This window comes from Talpa europaea, assembly GCF_964194135.1.
Source record: "Talpa europaea genome assembly, chromosome: 1".
Taxonomy (NCBI): domain Eukaryota; kingdom Metazoa; phylum Chordata; class Mammalia; order Eulipotyphla; family Talpidae; genus Talpa; species Talpa europaea.
The window spans coordinates 8,962,895-8,978,830 of record NC_140073.1 but is presented as its reverse complement, the minus strand read 5'-3'; the positions used below and the strand labels follow the sequence as shown (position 1 = coordinate 8,978,830).

Below are 15,936 nucleotides of genomic sequence, written 5' to 3'. Positions count from 1 at the left end.
AACTTGACTAAATTAAAAATTAATAAGCAACATTTACCAGCTAGAGTACTTGTAGATTAAAATACATCATCAGTGCTCAGTGCAGTTTTAAAACAATATGCAACTTTGCAGTCATCTATGAAGAAATTGAAAATACTTTTACTTTTCTTCCTCTTTTTGTGTGTTGTAGCTACTTTCCCTTTGAAGGGAATAATGAGAAAATATCAGCCCAAGAAAATGAGTCTGGCAAGGTAGGATTTTTGATTCATTTATAATGCCAAGTCTATATTCTGTCAATAAAATATGCAAACAAATTAAATACATAGTATTATGACTGTATCACATTTTTTTTCAAATTAGGAGTCTTAGATTATTTTTCAATAAAAATCACCATGATATATTTTATATAGCAATATCCCAATTTAATGTTTAAATTAGTACTGTTAACAATAAACTCTCATTTATTTCTTGCTAATTTTCTGCTCCCATGTGGCTGTAGTGCCCACAGCAAAGAACATGCATGTAAACAAGTGAATAAGTCAAATATCCCTAATATATATGCTTGACATATAAAATCAAATACTTTATGCTTCTCATTATTGATTATTAGTTAGTCTCATTGCTGGACTTTCATTATTCAAGACAATGGACTTTAGAAAAGGTGAGGGTGTCACTTCAGGACTTAAAGGTATATCTTACATTGTAAATCAGCACATGAAGAAGATGGAGAGGAATGAAAGTAGCTAATTATGCCCCACACAATGTTAAAATCATAATCTCAGAGACAATTTTGTCTTCTCACCCAACTTCTTGATCGCATTCTTGACCTCCTTGTTCCTCAGGCTGTAGACTATGGGGTTCAGCATGGGGATGATCATTGTATAAAACACAGACGCCATTTTGTCCGTGTCCATGGAATGGCTGGAGCTGGGCTGTAGGTACATGAAGATGATTGTCCCAAAGAAGATGGTGATGGCAGTGACATGAGAAGCGCAGGTGGACAGAGCCTTCTGATAGCCTGCAGTTTTGCGCATCCTATAGATGGTGACAAAAATGAATATGTAGGATACAAAGATAACCGAAAGAGCTGAGGAGACATTGAAGGAGTCTACATAAACAAGAACCATCTCATTATAATGTTTATCAATGCAAGAGAGAACCATGACTGCTGGAATATCACAGAAGAAGTGATGGACCTTATTGTTTGTGCAGAAAGTGAGACTGAATGTTTCTCCAACATGGATGGAGGCATTTAGGAAACCACCAGTGTGGCAAACTGTGGCCAGACACACACACACACCTGTGGTCATGATGGTGGTGTAATGCAGGGGTTTGCATACAGCTGCATAGCGGTCATAGGCCATAGCAGCCAAGATGAAAATTTCCCCGGTGGCAAAGACTGTAAAAACGAACATCTGAAAAGCACATGCATTGTAAGAGATGACCTCGTCTCCATGGAGCAGCCCAGCAATGACCGTGGGGACGACAGCTGTAGAGTAACAGAAGTCCATCAGAGACAGGTTACTGAGGAAGAAGTACATGGGCGTGTGGAGACGAGAGTCCATAATAATCAACAGGATCATCCCCAGGTTCCCGATGACATTCACGGCATATATAAGTGTGAAGATCATTATAAATGGGATTCGTAATTTTACTGTTTTGGTGAGTCCTAGGAGGATGAAGTGTGTCACTTCTGTGGTGTTCTCCATGGGGGTTGTTTAGAAATATGATGTCCTCCAGCAATAAGAAATAAAGGAATAGAGAATTAGAATGGAAATTACAGGAAACCTAAATGTTTATATACCACGTTCATTATTTCATTATAGCAAGGGTATTTTTCTCAAGCATCTCTGTATCTAAGACGTGACCTTCAATGCATAATTCAATGTATACATTTTCTAGAATAAACTTATGAATCATCATGGATTACCTCACCAGTTTTTAATTCTTTAATATTTTTAAACTGAGACTTGAAAGCTTAGTAAAAATTTACTACAGGGCATTTATGGATTTTGCAAATGAGAGCTCAGCTTTCCTTTGATAAGCTTCAGACACTACAGCTGTGTTCACCTATTTTTCTCAACAATTTTTGAGGTTGGTTAGTTATTATTTTTACTTACATAGCCAGGCACAAGAGAATGAGTCATTTATTCATGGTTCCACATATACTCATTGGCAAGCCAAACTTTGTTCCTGGGTTAAGTGTTTCCCATGTCTGATCCTCTTGCCTACATTTGAATTCAATTAGATAAAACTCTCTTTACAATTACTCATCATGTCCACTGGTCCAAGCTCAGTGTTTGAGGTTTCACAGTGAAGGAGCTAAGACTTCTGTGCACAGGATGTGATGGGCTGCCTGGAGTATGGGGGCATGTGCATGCCACCCGTGCAGAGCCTCTGAGGGAGGGCTCGGCGCTGGGCTGGAACTTGGGCTAATGGAACAGCTGCTTATCAGGCCCCCCCCCCCATTTACTACCAGGAATAATGACACTAGCCTAAGTCCCTCCAACCTATTTTTATCTGTTTACAAAAAGAAGATAGAAATGAGACCTAACTCAAGCTACTACTGTGAGTATTAAGTGAGATGATGTGTAAACATGAGTAACATGTCGAGTGTGTAGCTTACTGCTTTAGCCAACAAAGTATTATTAACCTGAAGGATGGCCTCTGTGTTGCTTCTGGAAACATACGGGGCATCAGGCATGAGTGAGCTTTGAAGTCCTGCAGCCTCCCTCTTTAATTTGCCTCTTCTCACACTCCAGGGGCACTGAGATATTCAACGCCTTCCAGAACTCTCTGTCCCCTGCACCACTGGCTGCTTTTCCCTTCTAGGTGGTACTCCTTTCTTAGCTTATTCCTTGGAATCCATATTTTAATTAGTTCTAAGAGTCCCCCCATTTTTTTTCTTGACAGACCTGCCGTTATTCTACATCCTTGTTCATTTTTATTTCCACAATAAATCATTCCTGCTCAGGTGTGGTCTCACGGGATGATCATGGTCCTCCACCATAGTCCATAGTGCTCCACCCCCATCTCTCCCCTTGAATTCCTCCATCACTCCCGGATGCTGAGATCTATGGTCAGTTTCCATGCCTTGGAGTCTCCTTTCTTACACTCATTCTGTTTTCATCACTGTCTCCCATATTTGAATCACAGAGATGGAGGATGAAAGTGCAGTTTGTGGCTTGCCTTTAACCTGCACATTTATTTTTAAGCAAATATTATGTTGTTGAATATTTTATTGTAGGCCAGTATTTTAATTCATTTTATTAGACTCAGCTGCCTTTGGAAGGGCAGCCTCGGATGCTATCTGTGATTCCCTTCCTTCTTCCCTGGGGACTTCACATCAGATGCCTTGCCCAATGGGCGTTGCCTTTGCAAAGATACACAAGCCCTGTTAACACACATGTGCAATAAGCGATGCAAAGAGCTTTGTACATATAAGTGTGTGTAAGTCTGGGTGTCATGGACGACCTTCTTATTTTGTTTTCACCATCAGAGACTGAGAATTTGTTTAACTTTGTCATGTCTACAATCACACAGCTTGAAGAAGATTCAAGATTAAAACTTATTTTGACCAAATCAAAAGTTCAATGTTCACATGTGCGGATAAGACAGAAACAGTAAGGATGCCATTCTGCAGAAAATGTTAAAATAAATTTGGATTTTGTTTTTTCACTTTGGTTCCTGTTGCAGTCTCAACAAGTCATTTCACAATCCTGGTTTCATTTCTTTTTATCGCCAATGCTGATTTGTAGTGGATTAGACGAAATTTTGTCTAATCACAGCATCACATTCCCCCCACTCCACTCATCCTTTGTAGGGAGCAGTGTGGTCCCCTAGTATCATCTATATTTGTGTTAGTGGAAGTTTTGACACTCCCCAGTTTCACCTCAGATTTCAAGAAAAATTTTGAAAATGCCTATGTCTGTGTGCAACAAATCATAGTAGCTACCCTAGGACTTTTGCATGAATTACAGCTTTCATTAAAAGCATATTGAATATAGAAGCTTACCTTTCGCTTGAAAGCAAAGGACAGTCAATCCTGAAGAGTGTGTTTGTGACAGAAAAAATCCAGCCAGGGAATAATGCACAGACTCTGTTGGAGAAGCTCTGTGCAGTAGTGGGCACAGGTTCCAAGGTCTCTAGAGCAGGGAAGGATGGAGGAAAAATCATTAACATGGGTTCAAGTCCTGAATCTACCATGTGTTCTCTTGTGGTTTTGGATGGGTCACTGCTTTCCCCTTATTGATAAACTAGGCATAATAAAATTACCTCTTTCTTGCAGCCCACGGACGTGTGTCTGTAAATCACAAACCAATGTCTGTAAAACATTTAGGGGTTTTCATTTCAGTTATTCAGGATCATTTTTACCTTGTCGTGTTTCCTTGGCCATGGCTGCAAGTTCGTAGGAAATCCAGAGATCCGAGAAGGTCTGCATGTGCAAACCATCAGCATTCAGATGAACACATGATGTTCAAAGGGGCTGGACCAAAGTCTGGCCATCGTAAACAAGGCTACCAGAGTCACCGCGGGTCTGTGGACTGTGGCTGAGAGTGGATTATAAAGACATGAAGTTCTCAGGGGATGTCCCCTATGTGGGCACCTCAGGCTCCTCACTCTACTTTCCAAATGATGCAATAATCAAGCTGCCTGAGTAACCACATCACTTATTTTTATGGTGTACAGATGTGTTTGCATTGTTCTTTCAGATTATTTTATTTTTTTAATTAACCAGTTGCAGAGAGTAGTATGCTCATGTCTTAATGTATTTCCAAAGATTTTGGTCCCTCAGCTACTTTGGAGTCAGCGCCGTCATAATTACTGAACTGCCTATTTCATATAATTTTGCCTTTGTAACAATTTCCTTCACTAGAGCCTCAGAATCCATAGTCTTTGAATCTGGGATTTTTCTTTTTTTTTTTTTAATATCAACATTTTATTTATTTATTTTTTTTTTATAAATTTTATTGTTATATTCCCCATACAATTGCAGCCCCCCCATTCTGACCCCAATCCCTCCCCTCCCACCCCCGCCCCCCTAAAGTGTCTCTGGTTCATAGTTTTTTGTTGATTTTGATTTTCACTTTCTTATAGTTATTCATTTTCCTGGTCCCTTATTTAAGTTTTCTAGATTCCTGCTATGAGTGAGACCATCCGGTATTTTTCTTTTTCTTTCTGGCTTATTTCGCTGAGCATGATCCCTTCCAGCGCCATCCATGTTGCTGCAAATTGCATGTGTTTATCTTTTTTGAATGCTGAGTAATATTCCATGGTATATATGTACCACATCTTCTTGATCCAGTCATCTATTTTTGGGCATTTGGGTTGTTTCCAAAGCTGAGCTATTGTAAACAGTGCTGCTATAAACATAGGGGTGCAGGTGTTCTTTGGAATTGATGTTTCTGTGTCCTTTGGGTAAATACCTAGGAGTGGAATTGCTAGATCATATGGAAGCTCTATGTTTAGTAGGTCCAGAAATCTCCACACAGCTCTCCACAGTGGTTGGACCAGTTTGCACTCCCACCAACAGTGCAGAAGAGTTCCTTTTTCTCCACACCCTCGCCAGCATTTGTTGTTGCTAGTTTTTTTAATATGTGCCATTCTCACTGGTGTAAGATGGTATCTCATGGTAGTTTTGATTTGCATTTCCCTGATGACAAGTGATGTTGAACATTTTTTCATATGCCTGTTGGCCATTTGCATTTCCTCTTCAGAGAAGTTTCTTTTTAGCTCTTCTGCCCATTTTTTGACTGGATTATTTTCTTTGTTGTTGTTGAGTCTCATCAGCTCTTTGCAGATTTTTGTGATCAGTCCTTTATCATTAGTGTTGGGTGCAAAAATGTTCTCCCAGTTGGTGGGGTTTCTCTTTGTTTTTGTTATTGTCTCTTTTCACTTACTGTAATTCAGCTTAAGTCCATGTACATTGTCACCAGTATCTATCGTGGAATTTTAAATTGTAAAGTAGTATTCCTTGGTGCGAACCTTATGTTTATTTTTTTCTTCTTACCTCTGTTGAGAACCTTTTATATTGTTTCTAGTCTGGTGATTATAAACAAAGCTGATATAAAAGCCTGGCTGAAATTTTTGTGCAAATATAAATTTTTATGCCTTTTGGGTTAATATCAGGGAGTTGTTTTTGAAACTCCGGTAAATACACTTAAATTGTAAAACTGTGTCTCCAAACTTTACAATCCCAACAGCAAACATATTCTAATTTAAACCTTCACATCTTTGCAGCACTAGGTCCTTCCTTTATTTAAAAACAAATTTTATTAATGCAAACTTTTTTCTTACATCATTGTTCTCCCACCATAGTTCTCTCACATCATTGTTCTCTCACCATAGTTCTCCCACCACCGTATTACTCATGAACCATCATGACTGTTCCTTGTTTTTACCACTCTCCTCCTCTGTTTTGACTGCCCTCTATTCCTCTCCTCTGTTGTATGCCTCATCTATGGTCAGCTTGCTAGTTTTGACTTTTTCTTGACTTTTTTGATTTCTCTGTATTTCACTTATAAGTAAGATCATTTGATATTTATCTTTTTCCTTCTGACTTATTTCAGCTAGCAATATCCCTTCCACCTCCATTCATGTTGCTGCAGATGGCATCAGTTTTTCTTTTTGATTGCTGAGTAATATTCCATTGTGTAAATATTCCCCAGCTTTTTCATGCATTTGTCTGTTTTGAGGCATTTGGGTTGCTTCTATAGCTTGGTTACTGTAAATAGTACAGCACGAGTTACTTTCCTTGTTAAAATTTAATTTCACTTATACTTTATTTTTGTTTCTGATCTTTGTTGAAGATGTCTTACTGAGTATTTTTAAACAATTTATCATTCAATTTGCATTACCACTATAATCATGGTTTGAAAATGTTTTCCTTTTCACAAAAGCCCATAGATCCAATCTTTCCTCTGAGTGGTCTCAGTTCATACTCCCAAGCTGAAGTATCACAGCTTCCTCATGCAGGCATGTGGGGTGGTTACTGGTTTGCTCTATGTAAAAGTGTGATTGGCATCAAATTGTTTAAATAATTTAATGATCTAACTTCAGCTTCTCATATGTGAGTGGGAGATAATAACATCAGGCATCCTCCTAGATTGTCAAGATTTGCAGATCCTGTACAGACACACCAGACAAAGTATCTAGCACACTTCAGGTGTTCTGAAATGTTCAGTATTACTGTTACTAAAAATTACTGCGGTGTGGGTCACAAAATAGTGGTGTTCAACATTACATCTGCTTCCTTACATGTGCCTGCCCATTTTGGGTACAATGTGTCAGGTGTCAGTTGTAGAGCATGGACTTAGAAAGAATTCACATGTGTCATTTCTGGTGAGGTGAAGCAGACCCATTACTGTTCATTATCCCTGTCCAGCTACAGGGATTGCAGAGGCTTTATGTGTGGACAGTACAGCTGTGGATGGGAAGCCTCATAGCCTTGGATGAGCACCCAGAGGGAACTCTGCCTTTGGCCAGGCCCCTGGGTGATGGGCTTGGAGAAGAGTCTGTGAGAAGGAAATCAGCAGGGGCTGAATAAAGTTTCTCACACACATCAGGTCAATTTCTGAATCTGTAAATATTGCATGAGTCAGAATGTAATTTGCAAATTTTTTAGTACAAATTAATTTGTACATTGCATATGTAATTACATTAAGAGTACTACAATGAGGTATTTACCTGGGTTATTTGGTGAGCCCAGATATAATCATCAGTGTCCTTTAAAAAGAAAAGGCATACAACGGCATATGAAAAATGTTCAACATCACTTGTAATCAGGGAAATGTAAATCAAAACTACCATGAGATACCATCTTACACCAGTGAGAATGGCACATATTAAAAAAACTAGCAACAACAAATGTTGGTGAGGGTGTGGAGAAAAAGGAACTCTTCTGCACTGTTGGTGGGAGTGCAAACTGGTCCAACCACTATGGAGAGCTGTATGGAGATTTCTGGACCTACTAAACATAGAGCTTCCATATGATCTAGCAATTCCACTCCTAGGTATTTACCCAAAGGACACAGAAACATCAATTCCAAAGAACACCTGCACCCCTATGTTTATAGCAGCACTGTTTACAATAGCTAAGCTTTGGAAACAACCCAAATGCCCAAAAATAGATGACTGGATCAAGAAGATGTGGTACATATACACCATGGAATATTACTCAGCATTCAAAAAAGATAAACACATGCAATTTGCAGCAACATGGATGGCCCTGGAAGGGATCATGGTCAGCGAAATAAGCCAGAAAGAAAAAGAAAAATACCGGATGGCCTCACTCATAGCAGGAATCTAGAAAACTTAAATAAGGGACCAGGAAAAAGAATAACCACAAGAAAGTAAAAATCAAAATCAACAAACAACTATGAACCGGAAACACTCTATGGGGGGTGGAGGGTGGGGAAAGGAGGGATTGAGGTCAAAGTAAGGGGGTTGTACTTGTATGGGGAATATAAAAATAAAATTTAAATTAAAACAAGCAAAAAAAATGAAAAGAAAGGCATAAAAAAGCAGATTAGTATGTTTCAAGGGTGCATCTCTTTATAGATCTCTGAAATGTCAAGCAAATACCCTATGAATCAAATTTGTTAGAACTCTGGAAAGTACTTCAAAGGCTTATAAGTGAATATTGAGTGAAGTGTATGGTGAGACAATTGTTGGGTTCAAAAAAATTCCTGTCATACTACTCAGGGTCATAGGTAAAATTGCAGACTTTGGAGACTACGCTTTACAAAGAATAGTCTTTATTGTGGAAAACTTATGAAACAAAATTCTACATTTCACAACAAGAAATAAGAAAAACTTCCATAAACATGGGGTAATTAAAATTTATTTAGGTCTATTAAAATTCTTTTCAGCATTATTCAAAAATTGCAGAGTACAAGTCAGTCATATCTTCAGTTAATTTTGTCTCTCGATGGTTTATTTTCTCTTTCAGATTTATTGTAAATGCAGTTGCTTCCTTAATTTCATTGTCAGGGTTCACTGCTTGAGAATAGAACATCTGAATTTGCATGCTGATCTTGTCCCTATAACTTCACTAAATTCTTCTCGAAAGTTGTATTTTTTATTGCAGTAACAATGTTTTACACACAATGGATGATCATTCCCACCAAGGGTGCATGAGGTCCCTTTTCTTCCAAACCCTCATCATCACTTGTTTCTGATCTTTTTGAGATGGGCCATTCTCACAGGGGTGAGCTGGTGTCTCATATAATTTTTGATCTGCACTTCCTAGATGGTGAGCACATTTTAATGCACTTCTTGGCCATGTATATTCTTATTTATTTATTTTTAAAGATTTTGTTTATTATACAAGAACTGGGGTACAGGTCAGAGGCACAGGAGCATGAGAGAATTCACCAGAGACAGAGCAGGGAGCAGAACAGGAAGATGAACTGAAGACACTGCTGAGGGCAGCAATGGGCGAGGCACCAGAGGTCTGCCACACCATGTGGGTAGCTCCATGTGTGTTTTTAAAGTGTCTATTTAGCTCTTTTTTATCATTTATGCATCTTTAATTTTTTAGATGAATGTTTATTGTCACTGTTATTTTTGCTGTGACATAGAACACTGTTGGGTTTTACAACACTGTATGATTTAGGGGAATAGGTTCATACCTCTTTAAATGTATGTTAGCACAGCACACACACTAACAACACCCCGGGCAGAATTATCACTTTTATGAAGGTATTCAAGTGTGGATTTCACAAGTGTGAGCTGTGCTGTTGTGGAGAACTATCTTTAAGTGCTAGTTCTGTCAAGGTTTACAGGACGATCTTGGCCAAGTAGTTTAATCTCTCTACACTCCAGTATACCACCTATAAGTGGAGGGGTAATAATATTGGGTACCCTCATAGAAGAGTTCTAAGGATGAAATGAGGCTATACACATGACGTGGTTTGAGATGACACTCTAGAGCTGGATTTCTAAGAAGATATCCTGTTCAATAGCTTGGAGTACTATTGAAGTCTGGCAGATCTCAGTTATAGGGGAAGCACTATAATCAGTCATTCAAAGAATCAGCACATGGGACAATTAGACTCCAACCTTTATTTCATGTATCAGTTGTCAAATTTTACTGAGAATCTACTCTTCAACACACATATTTAAGTCCAAGGATCATGCTATAATGAACACCATGTCACTGATAGCCGTCTGGGAATGTAGAGTCTAGTGCAGAGGGAGCTATTACAGAGTTAGGCTATGTGTCTTGCAGCCATTTCAGGCCAGGCCAGTTTCACTGTCAGTTCTTGTATAGGAGAAGAAAATTTGGAGTCTTTGGTAGAGTTTGCAGAGCTTTCATGGTGACGGGAACATACACACAGTCAGGCAGACAGATCAAGGGAGTGACTTCAGCACTACGAGAGGCAGAACAGCAACTCTACTCATGAGCCCCTTTTACACTGTTAGGTGCCCACAGTCACACAACAAGGACATTGCTGTCATAGTACGGCCCTTGGTTGTTTGCTAGATGTTTGAAATCTGAGAAACAGAGCATTTCAGGTATGGGATGTCTGTTGTGTGGAAGGTGAAAATCCCCATCAGGATTTTTCACTGTACAATATATGTGTCATTCTTCTGCCAGTTCCCTTGACAAGTAGTGGGGGATGCTGTGCTCATAACCTGCAAAAGAAATAGGAACTGTAATGGAGTGCTGCTCAGGCCAGGTCACATATTTTCAGGTGTGTCCACAGGAATGATACAGCTTTTTCCAAATCTGAAAGACAGTCCCTGGACAATAAGGTGTCATCAACATGATGGAACAACTGCACCAAGAATGGCCTCTCCCACTGGGCCAAGTCAGCTGCCACCATCCCGTGGCACAGAGTAGGGCTGTGCAGGTGACCCCGAGAAACTCAGTGAATGTCCACTGCATCCTTCCCACATGAAGGCAAAGTGGTCTAGACTCTCTGGTGCTGGAGCAATGGGAAAAAAAGCATTACCTCGAGCAGCTATGAAGTGCTATGTGCCCAGCTTGTAACTCAGACAGCCCATCAATTCAGCCATTGAAGACACTGCCGCAGGAAAGGTTGGAACCACTTTCTTCAACTTGGGAATGTATTTTATATGCCAGGAGCTGTCAGGCTTCTTCACCAGCCAATCAGGCGAATTATAGAGGCTCTGGGCAGCACACACTATGCCCCTTTCTCCAACTCTGCCATTGTGCCCGTAATCTCTCTGTAGCCACCTTGCAACCAATACTATTTAGTATTGGTCACTCTCCTCGGACTGGCAGTTGTGTTGGTGGACACCCGCATGTACCTGCAAAAGTGACTTCCGCCCACGTATCCTAAGGCAAAATTCTCCAGCTGTGATTTCCAGCCACAAGCCATATAGTACATCCACTGCCAGAAAGTACTGCAAGATTGGCAACACATACACTTTATACTCCTTTGGGGATAATCGCCCAATCCCCAGTAGTCACCTCACTGCTGTCACCTTGACACTCCGGCCTCCATAGCCATCAGGTGTAATAAGCAGATGTCTAAAACTTCTCTGGGTCCCATATAACAGAGTACACTCCACCCCCGCTTCTACTAAGTCCAAAACCCTTTGCATATTGGTTGAGGACCAGTGGACAGAAAGCTCCACATATGGCCTCTGGTCCCCACCTAACCCCTGTGGATGTATCCCTTGGCCCTTATCCTATCCAAAGCAAACAGGGCCTCCTCACAGGCTGGGGTTGGCAGCAAATAATCCTCCAGGCAGTGTGTATGTGCCTGGGCCCAGGAGTCCCCACATTTTCCCTTCATTGTGGCCTGTCTCCTTATGGCAGTGAACTGTGGTCCTCTCACACTTGTATCCATAACTCTAGCAAGTATGCTTTGGGCTGTGTAATACATATCTTGGCATGACCTACACTGGCTCTCAGTAGATCCACTCACATTTGGACATGGGTGATTTTAAGAGGTTTACTGACTTTAAGAGGCTTACTTGTCTTTTTTGAGACCCTTTTTGGTTGCTTAATAATTACCTGTATTCCTTTCTGAGAGTGTTGGTTCTCAACTCCACCCAACATGGCTACCATTGTGATGACATCATTTATCTGACATCCCACATAGGGTGCTAGTGATACAGGGCAGTGAGGGGCACTTAAACTGGCCAAGGACTGTGTCCCAATAGTTTACTGGTCATCACTGAGCATTTCAGGAATGGGCTGTCTGTGGTGTGGAAGGCGAAAAATAGTCTGATTTTCTCACTTTCCTTACAAAATATTAATCAGTGGGGTAGGTGATGAACATTATTGAAGATGGCTATTGAACACCACATCTGGGATAGAATATCATTGAAGCAGAACCTTCACAGTCCCCATTGAGGTGGCAGGGAGACAAAATCGCAAGCACATAATTGCTGCTTGGAGTTCGGAGGAAATTTTGAAAACAATCATTGTGAATGAACTGTGCAACAAACTGGAGGAGTGAAAAGATACAATGAAACTTAACTTTGATAAATTAAGGATTAATAAGCAAGGGTAACCATCAGAAACACTTGTAGATATTGAATACATGTTAATGTCTCACTGCATGTTTTTCAATGTGTGCAAATTAGGAGTTATCTAGGCAGAAATTGAAAATGCTTGTACTTTTCTTCCTTGAATTTGTTGTGGATATTTTCCTTTTGAAAGGTATAATGAAAAAATATAAGCTCACAAAATGACTCAAGCAATCAGAATTTGTGATTCATGTATGATGTTAAGTCTATATTCTGTCAATAAAATATGCCAATGAAATAAACACAAAGTATTATGAGCGTATCCCTTTCCCCCCAAATTAGGAGTCTTAGATTATTTTTCAAGTAAACACACTGTGACATATTTTATATATCAATATTCCAATTCAATATTTCAATTAGTTTTGTTAAAAAAAATACTCTCATTTTCCTCTTGCTATTTGATGCACCCATGTGGTTGTAGTGTCCATGGCAGAGAAAATACATGCAGAACAAGTGAATAAGCCAAATATCCTTAATAAGTATTTTTGAAACATAGAAATGCACATTTTGTGCTTCTCTTTAGCTATTCTTAGTTAGACTTCCATTGTTGTCAGCTCTCCTCATTCTAGACAATAGACTTTAGAAAAGGTGAGGGCGTCACTTCAGGACTTAAGTATATTGCTAATTATAGGTCAATACATGAAGAAGATTGAGAGGCATGAAAGGTAATTATACCACGCACAATGTTAAAGTCACAATCCCAGAGACAATTTTGTCTTCTCACCCAACTTCTTGAATGCATTCTTGACCTCCTTGTTCCTCAGGCTGTAGACTATGGGGTTCAGCATGGGGATGACCATTGTATAAAACACAGATGCTGTTTTGTCCGTGTCCATGGAATGGCTAGAGCTGGGCTGCAAGTACATAAAGATGATCGGCCCAAAGAAGATGGTGATGGCAGTGATGTGAGAAGCGCAGGTGGACAGAGCCTTATGATAGCCTGCAGTTTTGCGCATCCTATAGATGGTGATAAAAATGAACATGTAGGATACAAAGATAACTGAAAGTGAAGAAAATACAACGAAGGTGTCTACATAAACAATAACCATCTCAGCAACATGCTTATCAGAACAAGAGAGAGACATGACTGCTGGAATATCGCAGAAGAAGTGATGGACCATATTGGAGCTGCAGAAAGTGAGACTGAATGTTTCCCCAACATGGATGCAGGCATTGATGAAACCACCAGTATGGCAGACTATAGCCAGACCCACGTACACACCTGTGGGCATGATGGTGGTGTAATGCAGGGGTTTGCACACGGCTGCATAGCGGTCATAGGCCATTGCAGCCAAGATGAAAACTTCCCCAGTGGTAAAGGCTGCAAAAATGAACATCTGAGCAGCACATGCACTGTAGGAGATGACCAGGTCACCCATGAGCAACCCAGCTATGACTGTAGGGCTGACAGATGTAGAGTAACAGAAGTCTATCAGAGACAGGTTACTGAGGAAGAAGTACATGGGTGTGTGGAGACGAGAGTCCAACAGAATCAACAGGATCATCCCCAGGTTCCCGATGGCATTTATTGCATATACAAGAGTGAAGATCATTACAAATGGGATGCGTAGTTTTGTGTCTTTGGTCAGTCCTAGGAGGATGAACTGTGTTGCTTCTGTGGTGTTCTCCATGGAGGCTGTTTAGAAATCAGATGACTTACAGCAATAAGATATAAAGGAACAGAAAGTTTGATGTCAAAATTACAATGAAACATAAATGCTTATATTCCATTTCATTATAGCAAGAGTATGTGTCTCAAGCATCTCTGTACCTAAAACATGACCATCAATGTATAAATTATACATTATTTATACAATGCATAAATTATCTAGAATTCTAACTTGATGAATGAGGAATTATGCATCACCTCACCAGTTTTTCATTTGTAAACCGAGACTTGAAAATTTAGTGAAAAAGTCTCACTGTGCAATTCTGGAATTTACAATGAGATCTCAGCTTTGCTTAGACAAACTTTGGACTCTACAGCTGTGTTCACTGATTCTTCTCAACAACTTCTCAGGCTGGGTAGTCATTATTTTCCTTACATAGCCAGGCCCAAGAGAATGAGTCATTTATTCATGGTTCCACATATAGTCATTGGGAAGCCAAATTTTGTTCCTGGGTGAAGTGTTTCCCAAGTTTCATGCTCTTTCCTACATTTTAATTAATTTGATTAAACTCCTATGAGCAACCCTGCTATGATTGTAGGGATGACAGCTGTAGAGTGACAGAAGTCCATCAGAGAAAGTTTACTGAGTAGAAGTATGTGTGCGTGTGGAGACGAGAGTCCAAAAGAATCAACAGGATCACCCCCAGGTTCCCAGTGACATTTATGGCATATGTAAGAGTGAATATATAAGAGGGGCTCTTAGGTTTGTGACTTTGGTCAGTCCTAGGAGGATGTACTGGGTCACGTCTGTGGTGTTCTCCATGGGGGTTTTTTAGAAATCAGATGTCCTAAAGCAAGAACAAATAAAGGAATAGAGAGTTAACTGTGGATACATTTAGTAAACCTAATGTTTATATACCTCGGTCATTGATTCATTATAGCAAGGGTGTGTATCTCAAACTTTCTGAAACTAATATGTGAACTTCAACACAGAATTTAACGTATAAATTTTCTAGAATTCTAAGCTGGTGAATAAGGAATCACTGTGGATCACTTCATTTGTTTAATTCTTTAAAATGTTTAAACTAAGACTTGAAATTTATTTATTTATTTATTTTTTGCTGGTATGTCTCCACAGTGTGATCCTCTTTCCTACATTTCAATTAAATTAGACAAAACTCTCTTTATATTACTTATCAACTGCACTGCGCAAAACTCAGTGTTTTTATGTTTCACAGTGAAGTAGCTAAGACTCCTTTTCACAGGATGTGGTGGACTGCCCGGATTAGGGGGGCATGTGCGTGTCACCAGTGGAGAGACTCTGTGGGAAGGTTCAGCGCTGGGCTGGAACTTGGGCTCATGGAAAAGTTGCTTATGGCCAATGCTGATTTGTAGTGGATTATATGAAATTTAGTCTAATCACAACATCACATTCCCCCCACTCCACTCATCCTTTGTAGGGAGCAGTGTGGTCCCCTAGCATCATCTAAATTTGTGTTAGTGGATGTTTTGATACTCCCCAGTTTCACCTCAGATTTCAGGGAAAATGTTGAAAATTTCTATGTCTGTGTCAACACATCACAGTAGCTGCCCCATGACTTTGGCATGAATTACAACTTTCATTAAAAGCATATTGAATATAGAAGCTTACCTTCTACTTGAAAGCAAAGGACAGTCAACCCTGAAGAATGTAAAAAGAATCCAGCCAGGGAATAACGCCCAGACTGTGTTGGAGAAGCTCTGTGCAGTAGTGGGCGCAGGTTCCAAGGTCTCTAGTGCAGGGAAGGATGGAGGAAAAATCATTAACATGGACTCAAGTCCTGAATCTACCATGTGTTCTC

The 15,936-nt window shown here is 39.9% G+C and overlaps 2 protein-coding genes across 2 annotated transcripts; both read right to left on the bottom strand.

Annotated features, from left to right (window-relative positions):
- Nucleotides 1–749: 749 nt before the first annotated feature.
- LOC311167479 (olfactory receptor 5B3-like) lies at nt 750–1,688 on the bottom strand (the record flags this gene model as incomplete). Its single annotated transcript, XM_084228499.1, has 1 exon — nt 750–1,688. The coding sequence occupies one exon, from the start codon at nt 1,686–1,688 to the stop codon at nt 750–752; it is 939 nt and encodes a 312-aa protein (XP_084084625.1).
- An 11,490-nt stretch (nt 1,689–13,178) lies between these two features.
- On the bottom strand, nt 13,179–14,117 carry LOC311170995 (olfactory receptor 5B3-like; the record flags this gene model as incomplete). The annotated part of the gene is made up of 1 exon (XM_084233530.1): nt 13,179–14,117. One exon carries the CDS (start codon nt 14,115–14,117, stop codon nt 13,179–13,181), a length of 939 nt encoding a protein of 312 aa, XP_084089656.1.
- Nucleotides 14,118–15,936: the final 1,819 nt, after the last annotated feature.